The sequence below is a fragment of the Cinclus cinclus genome, chromosome 4 (assembly GCF_963662255.1).
Source record: "Cinclus cinclus chromosome 4, bCinCin1.1, whole genome shotgun sequence".
In the NCBI taxonomy this organism is placed as follows: domain Eukaryota; kingdom Metazoa; phylum Chordata; class Aves; order Passeriformes; family Cinclidae; genus Cinclus; species Cinclus cinclus.
This window is the reverse complement of record NC_085049.1, coordinates 21,787,961-21,806,201: the sequence shown is the minus strand read 5'-3', so window position 1 is coordinate 21,806,201 and position 18,241 is coordinate 21,787,961. Positions and strand designations below refer to the sequence as shown.

At 43.0% G+C, this 18,241-nt stretch overlaps 1 protein-coding gene across 8 annotated transcripts in view; it reads right to left on the bottom strand.

The window, feature by feature from the left end:
• Positions 1–14,898, bottom strand: part of BORCS5 (BLOC-1 related complex subunit 5) — a 58,896-nt gene extending 43,998 nt beyond the window's left edge. For all 8 annotated transcript variants that reach the window (XR_009933146.1, XR_009933144.1, XR_009933141.1 and 5 more), the window contains exons 1-2: positions 14,807–14,898; positions 14,200–14,343 (exon numbers count right to left, since the gene is read on the bottom strand). Coding sequence is in view for 1 of the 8 variants with exons in the window: in XM_062491786.1 (XP_062347770.1) it covers positions 14,200–14,343; positions 14,807–14,864 (202 nt within the window). In the remaining 7 variants the exon portion in view is untranslated. The remainder of the gene's footprint in view (positions 1–14,199; positions 14,344–14,806) is intronic.
• Positions 14,899–18,241: the final 3,343 nt, after the last annotated feature.

Here is an 18,241-nt window from a genome sequence, read left to right as displayed (position 1 = left end):
CTTTGCCCATGAGTGATCTCCCTCTGCCCTTAACTCATGAGCTTTTTATTGATTCTCTTCTATCCTGTGCAGTTGAGGAGGGGAGTGATAGGGTGGCTTTTATGGGTGTCTGGCTTCCAGCCAGGGTCGAACCACCACACCAATATATCCATTCCTATCTTTCATAGGAAACAGTCCCAGCACATCTGAAGAGCTGCTCCTGTCACAGACACTCTCCAGAAACTGCCCTATTAATGAGAAGAGTGAAACAAGCTTGGAGAGGTGGCATTAAAAGTAAATATTAGTGCTGAGTGAAAACAGGCAAACATCCTAGACTCACTCATGGAAAATACAAATTTGTCAAATGCTCAGGAGAAAATTGCCCATTTCATTAAAATTTCAGGAAAAAAAGTTATCTAAGCATTACATGTGCTCGTATAATATTACACTGAGGTTCAAAGACTTTTTACCATATATTTGAAAGACATTAGAAATAATTGCCATTTTACTGTAAGCCATCCACAACTTATCAAGGTAGCATCTGGTTTGTTGCCTGACATATTAAGCTGAACACAGAGACTGAACAACACCCTTAGGGCACTGGTAAATACCAGGCTAAACTCAGTTCTCCTCCCTGTCTCCATCCTACTGAGGCATCAGCTCCATTTACACCTGCCACAAAAAGAGCAATAATAGTAAAATAGACAACTTGCCTTTAATTTCAAGAAACAATCCCATATCTAGCCTTACACAACAAAAACATTAGGTGCACCCTGACATGTTTAATTTAGCACATTATCCATTCATTAGTCTAGCCCCACTCAGTCACCTCATGTTTGAGCAATGCCTCTGCCTGAAAATACACATATTCGAAAAATCTCTTTTCATTTTTTTAACCAAATGCCAGGAACTTAAATATCTTCTATTTCATGCAGGGGTGCATTTGTGGCCCCATTTTGCAAAGAAAATATTTCAAATGGGGTGTAATCAGTGTGGTGGGCCACAGGAGGTGAAAAGCACTCGAGAGTAAGTCACATTAATTTTGTTCTTACATGCACAGAGACTTTAGTGAAAGAGGCAAGCACCCACACACACTCCCAAGTTGCACTTAAGGGATGGTAGTACCGACTAGGAGCTGAGGAAATGACAGAGGAGAGAGAGATTTCTGTGGTTTTCAGCTGCATAGAAAGATTTATTTAATTTTATTTTCTGTTATTCAGAACTTGAACAATACCATAACACACTCATCTTATTTCACTATACATTATTTTGATTAGCAAGAAAAATAAGCTGAGCAATCTGGATGATAAAGAGGCAGTATAGCAAAGTACAGATTTTGTTTTCTTACTAAGCCCCTTCAGTTAAGAAGGGAGCAGGAAAATCAAAAGCATCAAAATAGTTGGCATCAAAACAGTTTCTAAACAAAAACTTTATGAAACAGTCTCAGCACTTTTTATCTCTTCAAACCTCAGTTCCTTCTAGATGGCTGCTTTCCAAAGTAAAGACCAATTCTGCTGGTTTTAGGAAAAAGAGCCCCAAGCCATTAAGTTTAGCCTGTTCTGCTCACCCTTGCTCTCAGAAAAATCACCAAACAGGGAACTGAAGAGCAGAATACAAAATATTTGCCCAAAGATGCAAGTCCACCAGTCGAGCTGTCTCTGCTCCTGCCACAGCATCACCACCACGTGCTTCATAACCACCCTGCCCCACTTTCCTGAGGAGTAAGTTGGTCAGCAAAGAAAGCACCAGTGAATCCAAAAGGGACACACTGCAAGAAGCCAGAGTGCCTCAATAAATCTTCTCCTGCACTGAGTCCAGAAGCTAATATTGGATATGTGCTTGCCTTCATCCTAAAGTACCTAACTGGGGCAGCTGGCTCCTACATGACCTCAGAGTACAACCCCCGGGGATCTCTCCCCACACCAGCCAAAGTGCCTGCTAGACCCCATAGTGAGCCAAATCAAGTTTCTTGCCCGCCAGAAGTCTTTTTCTTTTTTTTTATTTCCCAGATAATTCCCTGGTTACACTGATCACCTTATCTTCTTTCATCTTAAAATTTCATTTACAAGGAGTAGAGATGAGTCAACCAGGACCACTGGTTAAATATTAATTGATTGGAGGTTGGAAAACAAACATCCTCAGTTCCTCACCTTTTCCCAAAACTCTACCAAATCTGTTAATATTTAACAATTTCTACCTTCTGTCCTATGTGCATTACCCTTATCTTTCCCTACTGCACATTGCACAGCCCATTTTCAGACAAGTCACTCAAACCTTTCACTCTATCTTTATGGAGAGACCACCCTTTTTCACATCAATCCTACTCTTGCAGTACAGCACTTCAGTATCTAACTCACTCCTGTTATTTCATAGCACAGAAAACTGCTTTATTTTTACTTACATCTTAAATAGTTGATGCAATCGAAACTTTAATCTTTTTAGATGCTTCCTTCTGCAAGTTGAGGTGGTACAAAGGTTGACACACCACCATAATTTTCTTTGCACAGGCAAGAGCTCTGACATGAAAAATAATTCTGTTCCTACCACATTTGTCCCATTGCCTAGCATTAGAAGCTAGGCCGAGCCTTTACATTCCTCATCTAAATACATATGCAAATATAAACCACAAAAGTAATTGGATTCAGATACTAATAAAAGGCACTTGACATTTAAAATAAAGAAGTGAAAGTCTAAAATACCACTGTAGCTTAATCATCAGTTGTCATACTAGAGATCATTAGACAAAAGAAATAATTTACGTTCCAAGTAGACTAATCTACAAATTCTTTCTGTCTTCTCTACCACATAACATAATAAATCAGATGAATAACTGACGGAATGTTTAACAGTGGAGTATTTCAAACTATTGCAAAAAAAAAAAAAAAAAAAAAAGCAACTCAGTCACCACCCAAAATGACTCCAAATTTCAGTTTATACTAAAACTGGTGACAAGTTTCCTGAAGGGGAGACAACCAAAACCAATAGTAAGTATTCTACCCTGATTTGTCCCGTTTCTGCAAATGTATAAATGCAAACAAGTACTTTCATTTCAATCACGTGCATCTTGCTACTTTCACATGTCAGAAAAAATAAGATTTGCCCTCACCGGAGGCAAAACAGCATGCAGTACTTAAGAAGTTTCATTTCCTGTATCTCTTCAACTTCCTATTAAAGATAAAGATTCTGTTTAATCAGATGAAGTCAAGACTTCAGGGTTAAAAGGAAAATCAAGCCTCCCCTTTACGTTCAGGCTTTGTTTAGCTGACAGTAACCTCCCAAGACTCCTATTACAAAGAATGAGAATGGATAAAATCCTGACCAACCTTTTTCCCATCCTCCTCCTGAACCAGCTGAAGCCAACCCTGAGCCATTCTTTGCAGAGAGATCAGCCAGCACCAGGAGTGTCAGTAGTGCCTTTCCAGCAGTTTTGCGTTTGATACAGTATCAAAATGAACAAGTTTTATCCAAAACTCGTAAAGCATGACCAGGATTTGTTCTTCCCAGAGTCCACCAATGCCATCGTAAGAACTAAAAGCAAAGGGTTACTCACTGAAACACTAACAAATAAAAATTATAATGTTTTTGAAGTCTCTTGATGACTATGATTTATGATTTCCTGGTCCATAACATCACACTCTCCAAGGAGCTCTTTGGAAACATGCCCTTTACAGCACCACAACTGCAAGTGGTATCTGCAGCCCAGCAGATACCAGGTCAGTGTCACAACAGTGACAGAGAAGGTGGAGGATGCACAACAGAAAACCCACCACAATAAGGACACGGTAAAAACACAGTAGGAAGAGAAGATCACTTGCCTGGCAAGCTAGTATCTGAAAAAGAAAGGGTTCTTCAGGACAAGGGGTTTCCTTGGTACTATGCTTCTTTTAACTTGAAACATGGCTTCCCATCCATGGTAGCTGGCACAAGAGCCTAGAAAAAGTTTGCAGCAACAGTGAATTGTAAATGAGGAAACTCAGACTCCAGTACTTTTACACCGAAGCCCAAGTGCTGATGAGGTATGCCCTGCCAGGGATTTCACTTTGGACAGTGAGATCAGGGAAGGAGAACCTGCACAAGTGATTTTGCACGGTGTCTCACTGAGAACAAGTTTAGGCAAGTAGCAAGCGTTCCTATATTAGCATTTTAAATTTTTTAAATGGTTGTATGCAAATAGGTTGTTATCTTAAATTCCTGGTGTGCACCAAAAGGTTTGGGCAGCATATAGTGAAGGACAATACTCTCCAGCTGATGTCCAGATTTGTGGTACAGATTTCCCATTAACACATTGATGAAAAGAGAATCAGACAAATCCCTTGCCAACTCAAAGGGCTTTTACTGGCATAACAGACTGGACACAAGATACCTCATGACATTTCCAAGGCAAGAGAGATTAAGGTTCAAGACACTCCTTGTCCACCTTCCCTCTCCTAAAAATAACTTGGAGAACTAGCAAAGCACTGTATTGAGCTGAACAGACATATCTGATCAATACAAAGATTCTCCCAAACAAATGTCTTCATTTACATCACATTACCTGTACTCATACATAAGGAAGGTGGGGAAAAGCCTGGAATTTTAGGCTATCACTTAACAGACATTATTTCTTCCCCTTTTCCCTTCTCATTTCATGTCACCCCCCTCACCCAGCTGATCCCATGTTTTGCACTCTTGTAGCAATGCTGGTTTGTAGGGCTGGTGATGAACAGGAAAGAAGATCTAGTTGAACTGAACATTTTTTGAGCTGGGGAGAAGGAAAGAGTGTTGCAATAATTTTCTAGACACAGTTCCCCAGTTGCATCCCTTATGCTGAATAAACGGGTTTTTTTTTTCTCAGCACGTTGGGCCACCAGAGAAGCACTTACCATGCACCACTCCTGGCATGAGAACACCTTGGTCAGCACACCTATGAACAAAGCAGTGCTGTCAAGAAAAAATTATTAAACCCCATGTTACAGATGGTGTGCTGAGGTGAGGATCAAGAGCCATGGACAGCCACTGAAGCTCAAAGTCTTTCACCTGAATTACTGCTGATCTGTATCTACATTTCCTACCACACACACTTAGATACCCACTAGTAACAATAACCAAAAATAAGTAGCACACAATATTCCAATTTTTCAAGATCATAAAGCCTTCTGACAGGTTTTCAGCTGAAGACCACTGCACCATCTCCTCACAGACCCAGTACTGTTTCAGCCTATAGCTGCCTCTCAGTAAAAAGCACTGAGTGTCTCAGCTCACGGGTCCAACGGGTACCAAACCCAGCAAGGTCACCAACACCTTAGTCACTTGGTACCACTGCAAACAGAACACAAATGTTCATGGAAAGAGCTTGAAGAGAAAGCAGTTTCCAGCGTGCTGCTTCAGCAAGGTTTCCACCCCTTTTCAATCACATCTGCTACTCCTTTTGTATTCCAGTGACACCCTGTGGCACTTACCTAGACTGCAGGCTTTCCAATCTCAATATCTCTATTTTTAACTACAGCAAGTAGTAAAACAGAGAAAGGAAATTGCAAACCCGAGTTGAAGGACTGCTGGTGCACCTCACTACTCCCAAGGCATGAAATGCATAGATTTCTCCTGCACAGCAGTTAGCCACTGGCAGCCTGTGCTGCTGTCCCAGTATCCCACTTACTGTTAAACCTTTCCCTTGGGTTCAACTACATCACTGCCATGCTGATGTAACATGGTGAAAAGAATCTAATTTTAATGCCTGAGCTTCTCAGGTCTTCTAGTGCAACACTGAATGGCACTTCATACTGCAGCATCTCTGTCTAAGTTACATGAGTGACTTCCAGGGGATTTCCTAACAACTGCAGCATGGGATCATAAAGTCTATGTTTTCACTGCATTAGAACAGACTCACCTACCCTTTCAAGAGTGTCATTTCTACATGCATCAGCATACAAAAAAAAAAAAAATCCGCACAAGTGTATTCAAACAGCAGCCTAACATTTTTACTGTTTGCCCTTAACCTCATTAAAAAACCTCTCATAAACAGCAAGTGCACTTAATTTTGCCCTTCAACTCTTTACCACATAAAGACATTTACTCATAGTGGATCTTTAATACACCAGGCAGGCAGGTGATACTGCACATTTTGCATTTAATTAACGTATCAAGGGGCAGCCTGGGCATATTGTGTCTTCTCTGAAATTGTGTGCCACAATTACACGCATAATTACAATACTATAAATATTTCTAAACATGAGAGAAGTAGACATGTGCAACACAGGTAAAAGCAACCGTGTAAACAATCACACACAGACACGCAGGAAAACCTCAAACAAACTCCACAAGCATCCAAGAGACCAGCTTCCACACAGAAGGTGCTCACATCGCTGCAGTGCTATCCTCAGAATTCTCAAGTGGCTCAAGATTACTGAAATATAAGAGTTTCCACCATAAAAAAGAAAAACATCATCCACACTGCATTGCAGTATTCCAAGGATGACCACAGGCTGAGCAATGTCTCAGCAGCTCTCACCAAAGGCTGCCTGGAGCCCCTTAGCTCAGCCTTCATGTCAAGGAATCAACAAGAGCAAGGCTTCTCAAAGAGATAGAGTGAAGGGAGGAAAGTAAATCCTGATCCTCAGTCCCTTCTGAGCAACAGGTGCTCTCTAGCCTGTAGTTATTTAATACAGAGTGTATAAAACAGAAAGGTGAGCACAAAACACCTAAGGAAGTTCCCATCTTTTGAACAACCAAGGCCCTTGTGGATCTGGTTTAAGGGTGGGAGGGAGAATCAGTTCTAACAATCCTACTAGGCAACTTTCCACACAGTCACCAGAACCTGTTCCCTACTGTTAAACTTCAACCATCAACCTTAGCACCATACCATACAAATTTAAACTATACAGATATGCACACTGTTTTGGGACAAAAATATCTTCAGTCAGTTGAAACCGACAGTTTTGCCTTTGCCTTCCACATCAGCAAAGTCACAGTTTCACCCTGAACATCCATTACTGATACAAATTATTGCTTTAGAATGTGTACATCTCCTCCTGTCCATTGTCCTTGACTAACTTACCCCATCTTTGACCACTGCTTCAGGATGAGGGAAGCTCCAGAGCTGAGCTCCACAGCACATTGGTGGAGTGGTGCCTAAGCACAGCTACAACAGGCAGCAAATCCACTTCCTACTAACAATACTACTCATCATTCTGTTACTACTACAAACTGAAAATCAGGATGTCCAGGAGATCACCTCAGGGTTCAATATGCAATCTGCAATTGCACATCTTCTGGTTTATGCTTGCAAGGGTGTCAACGAGCCAAGCATACCATGCCCAAGCATTTCCACATGAAAAATAGAGGGAATATTCAGTATGTCAGACATCACTGTTTAAGCCAAATGAAGCACAAAATTTCTATTTTCCCTTTTGTTAAGATGCCCTGAGAAAGTAATAGAGGCAGATCAAATTTGATTCTAAACTTCAAGGTTTCATAACAATGAGTTTGCTGACCTGTGTTTTATTGGTCAGCTGTTGATCTCATCTTACACAATTATCCAGAGAGAACATGGTTAAAGCTGAGCTCCCACCACACTGCTTTGATAACCAGGTTTAGGACTGGAGCAGACATGCTTTTTCACTTGTACCTTAATACCCTTTTCATTTTTATAAAATTTTAGTAAGTCAAACACTAATTAGAAAAGGGGGATATAATTTACACATATAACTTTCTGGAATCTGCTCTTTATTCTGCAGATAGTATTTGGGCAGAAAATAAAGATAAGAGTAGAGTTTTTGAATGATGTGATGTTACAGAAAGCGCAGTTAACTGCAGACAGGCAGAACATACAGAAGCATCCTCTCATCTTTTACCCCTACCATAGTCACCAGACTGAATCAAGTGGGACCCATAGGAAAAAAAAAACATCAGTAGAGTGCAGTAATTTACACCTTGTTGGGTAAGCATAATATTTTTCAATAAACTAACTGCCAAAAAAGCAAATACCCTTCTGGACTTGGATAAACTTATTAATTCCTATAAAGCCTAAGATCGAATAGAAACATCCAATTTTCAAAAGTGATGCAATGCAACACTGCTGCTGGTCCAACAGTAAGACACAAACATTCTAAAACCTGCCACCAGTCAAGAGAAAGATAATTAACAGGGGGGCACACAGCAACACATGTGCAGCTGGTATATACAGTAAAGACATGTCTGTATAGTACAGGTGTACAGGGCATAAATGTATCTCCGGGACACCTTTCGAACAGGAACATTTCACTGCATGCAATTTGCATTGATTTTTCATTGAGAAAAGACATTCAACAGATGGATATCCATCAGAGAAAGATGCCAACAGACATATCATAAAGAAGTGAGAAATTTAACTGGCCCTTCAGTCAAAGGCTCAATCAAGTCTTAACTTATGAACAAGACAGTAATGCTGAATAAAAGTGCACTAATGTGAAGGAGAGAGAGAAAAGAGAAAAAAATTCTATCCAGATTTTGATGCCTAAAATCCTTCAGGACAAAAAAAAGACTTCATGTGCTTTCCCATTACATTCTTATCCTTGTCTGGAAAGATTCACCATAACTACACTCCAGGAGAATACACTAGCTCCTCTGCTTAATCAATCTGATGCATCTGATTTCCAGTCTCCTTCCAACATAAAGAGATCACACATTCTGTAAGCATTTATATTTACACTTGCATATTTTGGATGTTATAAGCAGTTATTTGCCTTTCACCTTAGCTTGTTAATAGTGATTACAAGGCACACTGGCCAGCCTGCAGATACTCCTCACTAAAGTGTGTGGCAAACTGATAAGTCACAGTTAACTCCCTCCCACGTGGTATTTTTGCTCAGCACATCATCTAATGTATCCCAAGGGTAGCTACACCTTAAGGGCTGCACTGCCAGCTGAAGAGCTCCCCCATACAGTAAAGAAAGGAGATAAAGGAAGGAGGATCTGCAGGTGACTTGAGATGACCACCAAAGCTTATTCCCATGCAGCAAGATGATGGGGTGGAGCAGTATGCACCTGAGGAGATCCAGTTAAGAGTCACAGCTACTGGGTTCAGTAGAAATTGGAGCTCCAAGATCCTCAGCCAGGAAGAGGCCAGGCTAATCCCCTAGGCAGACAAGCTTACACTCATTCTGTTCATCAGCCAACACACAAACTACACCAAAGGGTGTGGAATAGCTGGCAAAAGGGAAGAAGAGAAAAGTAGGGAACTCAGTGTCTGCAGTCCCTAAAGCTCTCCCTATTGGTGTTGAGCATATTGTTTGGATAATGTCTAACCACAGACTCAAATCTTCTCACACAGAAAACTGAGTTAGTTCAGGTCTCCAAACAACCAACAAACAAGTGAGGAATACACTGAAACCAGACGTCATCTTCATCCACTCCTTCAGCAGTCCTTTGAAGGGAAACCTACACTCCTCAAAACTGAAGCAACTTTTAGATTCTGATTTCAGGAGCTACTTTCAAGTCATTAATTCAAAATGGAGAGACAGATATCTACAACACAGAATATTGCTCTACAAGCCTTAAAACAAACAAACAAACCCCAAACAACCAAGAAACAAACTAAACAACCCCACTAACAAACAAAATAAGAATAAAAAAACTCAAACTCACCAGGCAGGCTTACTCACATTCTTGGTACTTCTTTCCACCCAACATGCACATTTTGTTACAAGCTCTAGGCATGGGGTCCATACAACCAACTTGGATGTTTCAAATTCTAGTAGAGACCTATATCCTCAGCAGCAGATCCTCCTTTTAAGGCACAGGGACAGAATTATAGAAGTATTCAAGCACTATGTGTAGAGAATTCTAAGAATAAAGTTCACTGACATGTGCTATTAGATTAAATTCCCTACACTATACATCAAAGTAGCATACAGTGAGGAAAGGGGAAGAAGAGAATGTAAGAAAATATTGAGGAGTGAGATGTGAGAAAATCTTGATTTAAAGGCAGTAAACTCTAAACATCCTTCCTTCCTTTATACATTGTGCCAGGAAGAAAAACAACACTGGCATTTTTCACACAAGTAGCTTTCCTACCTGAAAAATTACTTCATAAAATAAGTTATAAAAGTATAAACAATCCTTTCAAGGTAGCACAAGCTTCTGCTTCCTGTCCCTGGAGGACAAGGGAAGATCCTTGGAGCATCAGTACAGCATCACAAGATTTCACGGTACAGCACCCCAGATTTCTCAGTATCTCCCTGTGCTTCTCAGCTAAAGATGTACACCAGCTGTAATATACAACAAGTCTGCCACTTCAAAATATATTGAGCCTAAAAGGAAACTCCTTATGCTGGACGTGCTCTTTCTGCCATGTAGCTTGGGTTTCCTTGTTGCACTGCTTCCAGGTAAACTATAGCCTCAACTTTTCAGAGTAAAAGTCTCACTGCGTTCTTAATGAAATGCCTTTCTTAATAAACAGCAATAATAAACATGGGTAACAAGCAGCTCAGTAAGGGAAATTCTCGCTGTATACTCCTTAATGGATTCATTTACTTGCAGTTCATGACTGACAGATCTTTGCTTAATATGCCCTTAAAAACTCTACAGGCAGAAGTGCCACAACCTTACTGAGCAATTATTTGGTATTCTTAGAAAAACAGCAGGATTATTTGTAGGACAAGAATCCAGTTACTCTGGGCTAGAGGATGCTAATGAGCTGCACACAATACCCTTCACAAGGCTGTAAGAAGACCACCTATGTTTGACAAAGGAATGGAGAGCACAAGTAACTTGCTGAACGTCTGCAAAAAAGAGACCTCTTATCTACGTGATATGTCTGGAAATGCAGGTGAGCCTCAGCAGCCTCTGTTGACCTTTTTTCTCTCAGTGCTTGAGGGACCAGGAGTTCCTATGACAAAAGACATGCTGCACATGACAAACAATTTGTTTGTGACACAGCTGAACTGTTTACAGGCCAACCTCCAGCAGCACATCAATTAATTCACAGAAACAATCCCTGCTCTCCTGGGAACTTGCACACAACAATCCAAACACCATCAGACAAAACAAAACAGAAAGAAAAGCACCATCAAGTCCTCGCAGCAGGCCAACAGGCACCACCAACAGCTTCAAGAGTTAAATAGCTAGCATTAAAATTGTTCTTTTAGTATTAAGGTTTCCTCCAAAAGTAAGACAGAACACAAAACAGGGCTGCTGAATTACCTCTAAATAACCACAAGGCCATATTCAGTGAACTCATGGTATACTCAATACTCAGTGTCACACTTCCAAGGGATGCTGCCGTTAACAGCTGCCTCCAAACAAGGAGAAAACAAGGAAAACAGCAACACAAAAACATAATCAGTACTTACAGGGGACTGGTTACCAAGAGTTTGTTTCAAGTAACTACAGGTGCTGTTTTAGTACAGGCTAATTTTAATGTACAAGACCCACCCAGAGGGAGGTCACAATCCTCCCTGACCTGCCAGCAGCAGCTGACAGTCACTGCCTATCTGGCAGCTTTGGTCAACCAGTCAGGATTCTCAGATGGTCACAGTAACAACAACCTGACCTGAGGAACCATGAAATGAGATTGGAAAGCAAACTAATCACAAAATCTTATGAGAACAGGAGGAGGCACAGTATGTAAAGAAGTTTCTGCTGCTCACACAGTACCTTTGCAGTGAGATAGTAACCTCTGTTTCTTTTGCTTCATCATGCTGAATACTTTTACCAGCGCACAATTCTAGCCATAAGCAGGAAAATGTTTCTTTCCAAAAAAAGCCTCCAGAGACAGATAAAGCTTGTAAAAAAGAGAGAAACTTTTTGCCTGGGCCTGCAATGAAAGAGCAAGGACAAAGGTTTTACACCAAAGAGGGTAGGTTTAGACTGGACATAAGGAAGAAATTATTTTTATGATGAGGCTGGCAAGACACTGGAACAGGCTGTCCAGATCATGAGGAGTCTTCAAGGGCAAGTTGGACAGAGCTTTGAGCAGCCTCACAGCAGCTTTCCAGTACCTGAAGTGAGCCTACAAGAAAGATGGAGAGGGACTTTTTTCAAGGGCTCATAGCTGAAACTCTGAGGTGCAATTTTACCTGTAGAAATCAAGGGAAAGCAAGAAAGTTGTAATGGACAGGATACTGGCATTTTCTTCCAAGTAAGAGCGCACAATGGTAAAGATTTCCAGGTTCACTGATCACAAGCTCAACTCAACACGGCTAGGAGGACCAAGGGCATTTGTTTTTCAAGAACATGCAGTCTTTACACGACCATGTATACTTTGCCAGTCCATTTATTTAATGATTATTCCCCTTTTGAAACTTAAAAGCAAAATAAAATCCCTCGGCTTTGCTCAGGCAAGGAGAAACTGAATAGAACAATGAAGTCCACAGGGACTGTAAGTCCACCCACAAGTCGGTAGATCACAAGTCACAAGTTTTTAGAATGAGCTCCTAAAAGATCTTGAAACTTCTTCAGCCTTTCCAGAAACATAATCTTGCATGGGAAGAATATAGATAAGAGACCAATCCAACACAGAACAGTTTCTCAAATGTGCCTGTGGTATATCTGCCATCTCTCAAGAGTCAACTCACTCAACAGGCCCACACTGCGTTCTGTAGTGAACACAAGTATCACAGTCTGGTTGTTCAAGTAATAACAAGTACTTGAGGCTGAAAAACGTGTTCACAAAAGTGATTCAGCATGCAAAACTCTTGAGCAGTCACCAGATGTCACCACATCTCAGGAGACTCATAGGGAAGCAGAAGGTTGAGGGACAAAAACAGAAGAGAATGTTTCTATCATACATCCACAGCTTCAGGTCCAAAATAAGGCCAGAAAAAGCAACTTACACACCAAGGCAAAGTGCGCACATTTAGGAGCTGAAGGACCTGAACTGGTCATCTAAGGCAGTGCCTTCCAACCTTTCCATCACAGCCACGTGGCTGCTGCTCTTCTTTTTCACTTCCCACCTCAAGATCTGGACCTTTGAGACTCTTAAGAGCCTCACAGGAACGCTATCTCTGGAAGTGATCACCAGTCTCACTTCCCAGGACTACCTTCCACAGATTTTGTGCAATCCAGGTTTGCTCATAAGTTTGATGCTGAGTGAAACTGCAACTCTTTGTCATCACACTCTTAAACACACAACTTTGGCACCAGATGTTGTACCATCTTCTAAATTTTTCCTCTCATATTAAAACTTCCTCATTTCTTTTAGGGATTTGGATTCCAGCATTTACATTTCAAGCCGTCACCAGCATGGCCCTGGTTCTGCCTTACATACAAAACAGGACAATCACTTGCTTTACAGGCAAAGAGTGTTCTGCTTTTTTTCATGGCCTCCCTATGTTTCTGCCCCTTCTGCAGGAAACAGCAGTCACTGACATGCACATACAGAACTTACTCATAAAATAAAATGCCCAATAAAATGTTAAATGTTTGGCCCAATAGGCTATCATAAAGTCTACAAGTTCTAGTCATGTTCCAGCAACTTCATGCAGTAGGCATACACAAACAAACAGAAAGCAAATACTTTCTTTTCAAAAAGTGGTGGTGTGATTCTACCTCTAGTAAATTACCTCTAGTGATGCCTTTTCAGATACTAAGGCCACTCTGCATTCTTCTCAAAAAGAGATAGCTAGAAGCCAGGCCACAAAACACACAAACAGTTTTTGTTAAAACTGCAGGCTCAAGAACTTTGATTTAAATTTTCACTTCCCCTTGAACAGAAGAAACAAAGAATGAGTGCAAAGGATGAAAGAAAAAGAGTCGGAGAAAAAGAAACAAAGAAAAATCTCAGCCCATCTACCCCACTGCAAAAAAAACAAGAATAAAATCTGCGGTGTTGGAAACTCCCATAAGGTACCCTGATTTCAAGCAGTTTAATGCATACAGGTAGCTATGACTCTGAGAGTAACACACAACTGTTTTTAAAAGACTAGAGCACAAGAGGAGACTGTCATCCATTATATATTCGAATATAACACAGCATCTCTCATCAACCAGTAGTACAGGGCAACCTGGTATGCTTGGAGCTGTTCTGTCTTCACAGTAGATGGTTCCATTGCAAAGAACATTACCAACCACCTCTAAACCAGTTCACCCACTGTCTAGAAGGCTGGGATTAATTATGGTATAACACAAGATTAAGGTTTAAAACAAGATGGGAAGTGCAAAACAGAGACAGAAATAAGAACTTCAGTTGAAACCTCAGGGTACACAAACTCCATTAGGTACAAAAAAAGGAAGGCATTTAGAAAGAGAGGAAGAACAACCACTTACCTTTCAAAAGGGGCTGGAAAGTTGGAATTTCCTGCAGTTTTATGACATCTGGATCATTGCTGACATTCCGTGAAGATTGTGTTCCTGGGGCTACGACCACAATGTCGTCCATTTTTGCTCGTTGCTTGGTTGGCAACGGAGATGCTGGATATGGGAGGGAGAGGGACGAATCAACTTTATAAGCCGATTCCACCAGAATCCATTCCTATGCGACTATTGCTCTATTTAACATCGCACGGCTATGCTTTTTATACCACATTGTCGAGATCACTGAAGGGCTCTACGCTCCCTTCCCTCTCCACACCGGGGAACAGCTGATTGCGGAACACCCGCACCAATGACGGCCCGCTCGCTCCTGCTGCCGAGCGCTCCCCATCCCTGGCTCTCTCCCCCGGCCCGGGCGGTGCCCCCGCGCCGTCACAGGAAGGGCCGGGCCGGGCCGGGCCGGGCCGCGCCGCCGCTGCCTCGCGGAGAAACAGCCCTTCCCTTCTGCACAGCCCTTCCCTTCTGCACAGCCGCTGTCCCTCCCAAGAAAACAGCCGTGCCCTTCTCCACAGCCCCTCTACCGGCACCAGCCCCGAGCCCTCGCTCCCTGCCAGGCACCGACCTGCGGCGCTGGGCTCGCCCGGGCGGCTCTCGGCCTCGGCGCTCTGCTCCGCGCCCATGGCGCTGCCTCCGTCCCCCGCCCGCCGCAGCGCGGGGGCCGCCGCCGCCCACGGGGTTCCGGCTGCGCCGGGTCAGGGCGGCTCCGCCCGGCGGGCGGGGCTCCGCTCGGGGCTGCGGGGCTCTGGGGCTGCGGGCTGGGCTGCTCGGCTGTGCCCGGCCGGAGCCGGCACGGGGCGTCGGGAGGCGGCGGAGTAGCGCTGATCTGTGTGGGCTGGGAAAGGTGGTCCTCCTCTGCTGCTCGGCCCTAGTGAGGCCAGTGTTTGTAGTGCTGTGTTCCCATCTGTGCTGCTCGGTGTTACCGGACAAGATATATTTCCTTTATAAGGAGCCTATGACCGAATATGCTGAATGGGAAGGGAGCCACAAGGATCATCGAGTGCAACTCCTGGCCCTGCACAGACACCCAACAACCCCACCCTGTGCATCCCTGGGAGCGTTGTCCAAACACTCCTGGAGCTCTGGCAGCCTCGGGGCTGTGACCATTCCCTGGGGAGCCTGGGCAGTGCCCAACACCCTCTGGGGGAAGAACCTTTCCCTGATATCCAGTCTGACCCTTCCCTGACCCAGTTCCAGCCATTCCCAGGTCCTGTCCCAGAGAGCAGAGCTCAGTGCCTGCCCCTGCTCTTCCCCTCAGGAGAAGCTGTGACTGCGATGTCTGCCCTCAGTCTCCTCCAGCTGAACAGACCAAGTGTCCTCAGCTGCTCCTCACACGGCTTCCCCTCAAGGCCCTTCACCATCCTCGTGCCTTCCTTTGGACACCCTCTGATAGTTTAATGTTCCCCTGATATTGTGATGTCCAAAATTTCATATAATATATATATATAGGTGAGGCTGCCCCATCCTAGAGCAAAGCAGGACAATCCCCTCCCTGGCCCAGCCAGGGATGTTCAGTAATTGTGCTGAAATCAGCTCCAAGTGGGAAAAGGTAATCCTGGTAGAGAGAATCTCCAGCCACTGATCCACAGGTCACCAACCCAAGAAACTCCTTGACCCAAAAGAAGAGACAAACTGAGCATGCGAACTAACTAACATGAAAAGCGAGCGAATCATTAAGCACTAGAAGATAGAATACTAATTTTTAAGAGAACTACATAACTGGTAATGAACACTAATTCCTTTGTTTACCAAAATGTATAAATAGTCAAAAGTTTTGATAACTAATTAACACGTTTGGTGAGGCAATACCCATGTAACGCTGTGCTGAATAAAGTAATGATAGCTTTCTAACCCAACAAACTGGGTGAGAGAGCTCATTTCCCAGTTTTTGGTGAGAAGAGAATCTAGCAGAGGCCACAAGGATGATGTGGGTCTGGAGCATCTCTCTTAGAAGAAGAATGCCATGGGATGAGGCGGAGCTTCAGATAAGCTCTGCCCTGGCTCAGATTTTGGCAACTGTTTAAATGTAAGGACTCTGGCTTGCAAATTCTAATGATGGCAGATCAGGTCTATTTATAAAAATGATTTTTTTTTAAAACAGATAAGTGATAAACAGACAAGAGATCTTAATCAAAATTACTTATTACGCAGTATAAAACTAAAAACAGCTAGGGGTAGATTACAGCATAACATAGTGCACAATATCAAGGTACCTCTATTAAAGGTAGCGAAAGAAATAGTATTAGGAGTCAAATGTAAATTCCCAGTGAAAGGTCAATAACATTCACAGATTGCTTCACTCAGCCTCCAGGAGAGTAACTGCAAAGCAGAGTCCCTACTCAGGGGAGAAACTCCAACATTTACAGGGAAATGTGTAGAAGACTTCTGCTTTGTGGAAGTTTGGTGTGGCTTTTATAATTGTAAAGTGAGGTGTTTGTCAGTTAGAAATCCAGCTTATCTTTCCAGATCTCACTTGGGCAGTGAGATGTCTATTGGCAAGATGCTAGACCAGTGTTAACCCCATGGCCCCAAAACGACCCACTACCAGACAGCTTGTCCTGTTTGAGCTGTCTGACCAGTAAACAAATAACAAATAAGCTCTTGTGAGGGGTGAGATGCCCTGCTACAAAGAGACTGCAGGGGCTGGGACTGTTTAGTCTGGAGAAGAGACAACTGAGAGAGGATTTCTTTAATGCAGATGAATATCTTATAGGGGATGCCAAGAGGAGGAACCAGACTCTTTTCTGTCATGCCCAGTGACAGAATGAGGAGCAATGGCCATAAACTAAAACATAAGAAGTTTCATTTCAACAAAAGGAAGAACTTCCCATTGAGGATGGCAGAGCATTGGAACAGCTGCCCAGGGAGGTTGTGGAGTCTTCCCCTCTGGAGAAATTCCAAACCCATCTGGAATGTGGGTTGCTGTGCCACCTGCTCAGGGTGACCTGCCTTGGCAGGGGGGCAGGACTAGATGCCTGATCCCTTCCAACCCTAACAATTCTGTGATTCTGTGATTTTTAAATTAAAGGTATTAATTCTTCTGTGCCAAGGCAAACCCACAAAACCCCAAAGTGCTAGGCACAGAGCAGAGTAGTGAGGGCAACATCCATCACCAGCAGCCCTTACAGATGCATGTGCCAGGAGTGAGAGAAAAGCAGCCCAGATCAAAAGTCTACAGGCAGCTCAGGCTTAGGAAAACAAGATTTAAAAACTCAAAAAAACACAAGTGTAAATGAGAAGGAAACATACTTTGAGATTTGAGACTTACTGTTTTCATATTTGACAGTCAAATCAGCAAAGACATCATGCAGTTGTCTATGACAGAAGAATTGTCTATAAATAACAGTACTGGTCCCTGCTGGTTTCTGAACAAGCCTGTTCTCTGCTCACACACAAAGCCCAACATCATCCAAAGCTCTGCACCCAACTTGGCACCGCTTCTCTTGGCTGCTTTTGCTAATTGCCACCAAGATTTAATCTCACACAAGAATGATGCTCCTATCTCATGAGAACTGCACCTCAGCACTGTTACTGAGTTGCAGGCTATGGGAAGGCAATCCAAATCCAACAGAACCTGCTGCTAGCTGAAGGCTGTATGCTGCATTAAATACTTTTGTAACCTATTAGAATAGGTTACAATAGAGGTTGCCCTTATCTGTGCCTGAGCGTTTCACCATGTAGGACACTGGCTCCAAAGCAGAGAGATGCTCTACAGAAAACACCTTAAGTAACCTAGCACCATGTCTAAGCGCTGACGGTGTCCCACCATTCTCCCTCTCTCAGCCTCCCATTCTTCCCATTGCAGTGGTAAGGGAACACAGCAGCTGCTGAGCAAGGCTGGCTCTCTCCTAGCCCAGTGGATGTGTTTTCTGCATGGCTTTTGATGGACCTTGGCTTCTCTGTACCTCAGCAGCCTGACTAATTTGCTTCTGGTCTCCCTAGGGAGACTGAGTGCCTGCCTCACCAGGAAGAGGCAGGAAGAGCAGAAATTTGCCATGGT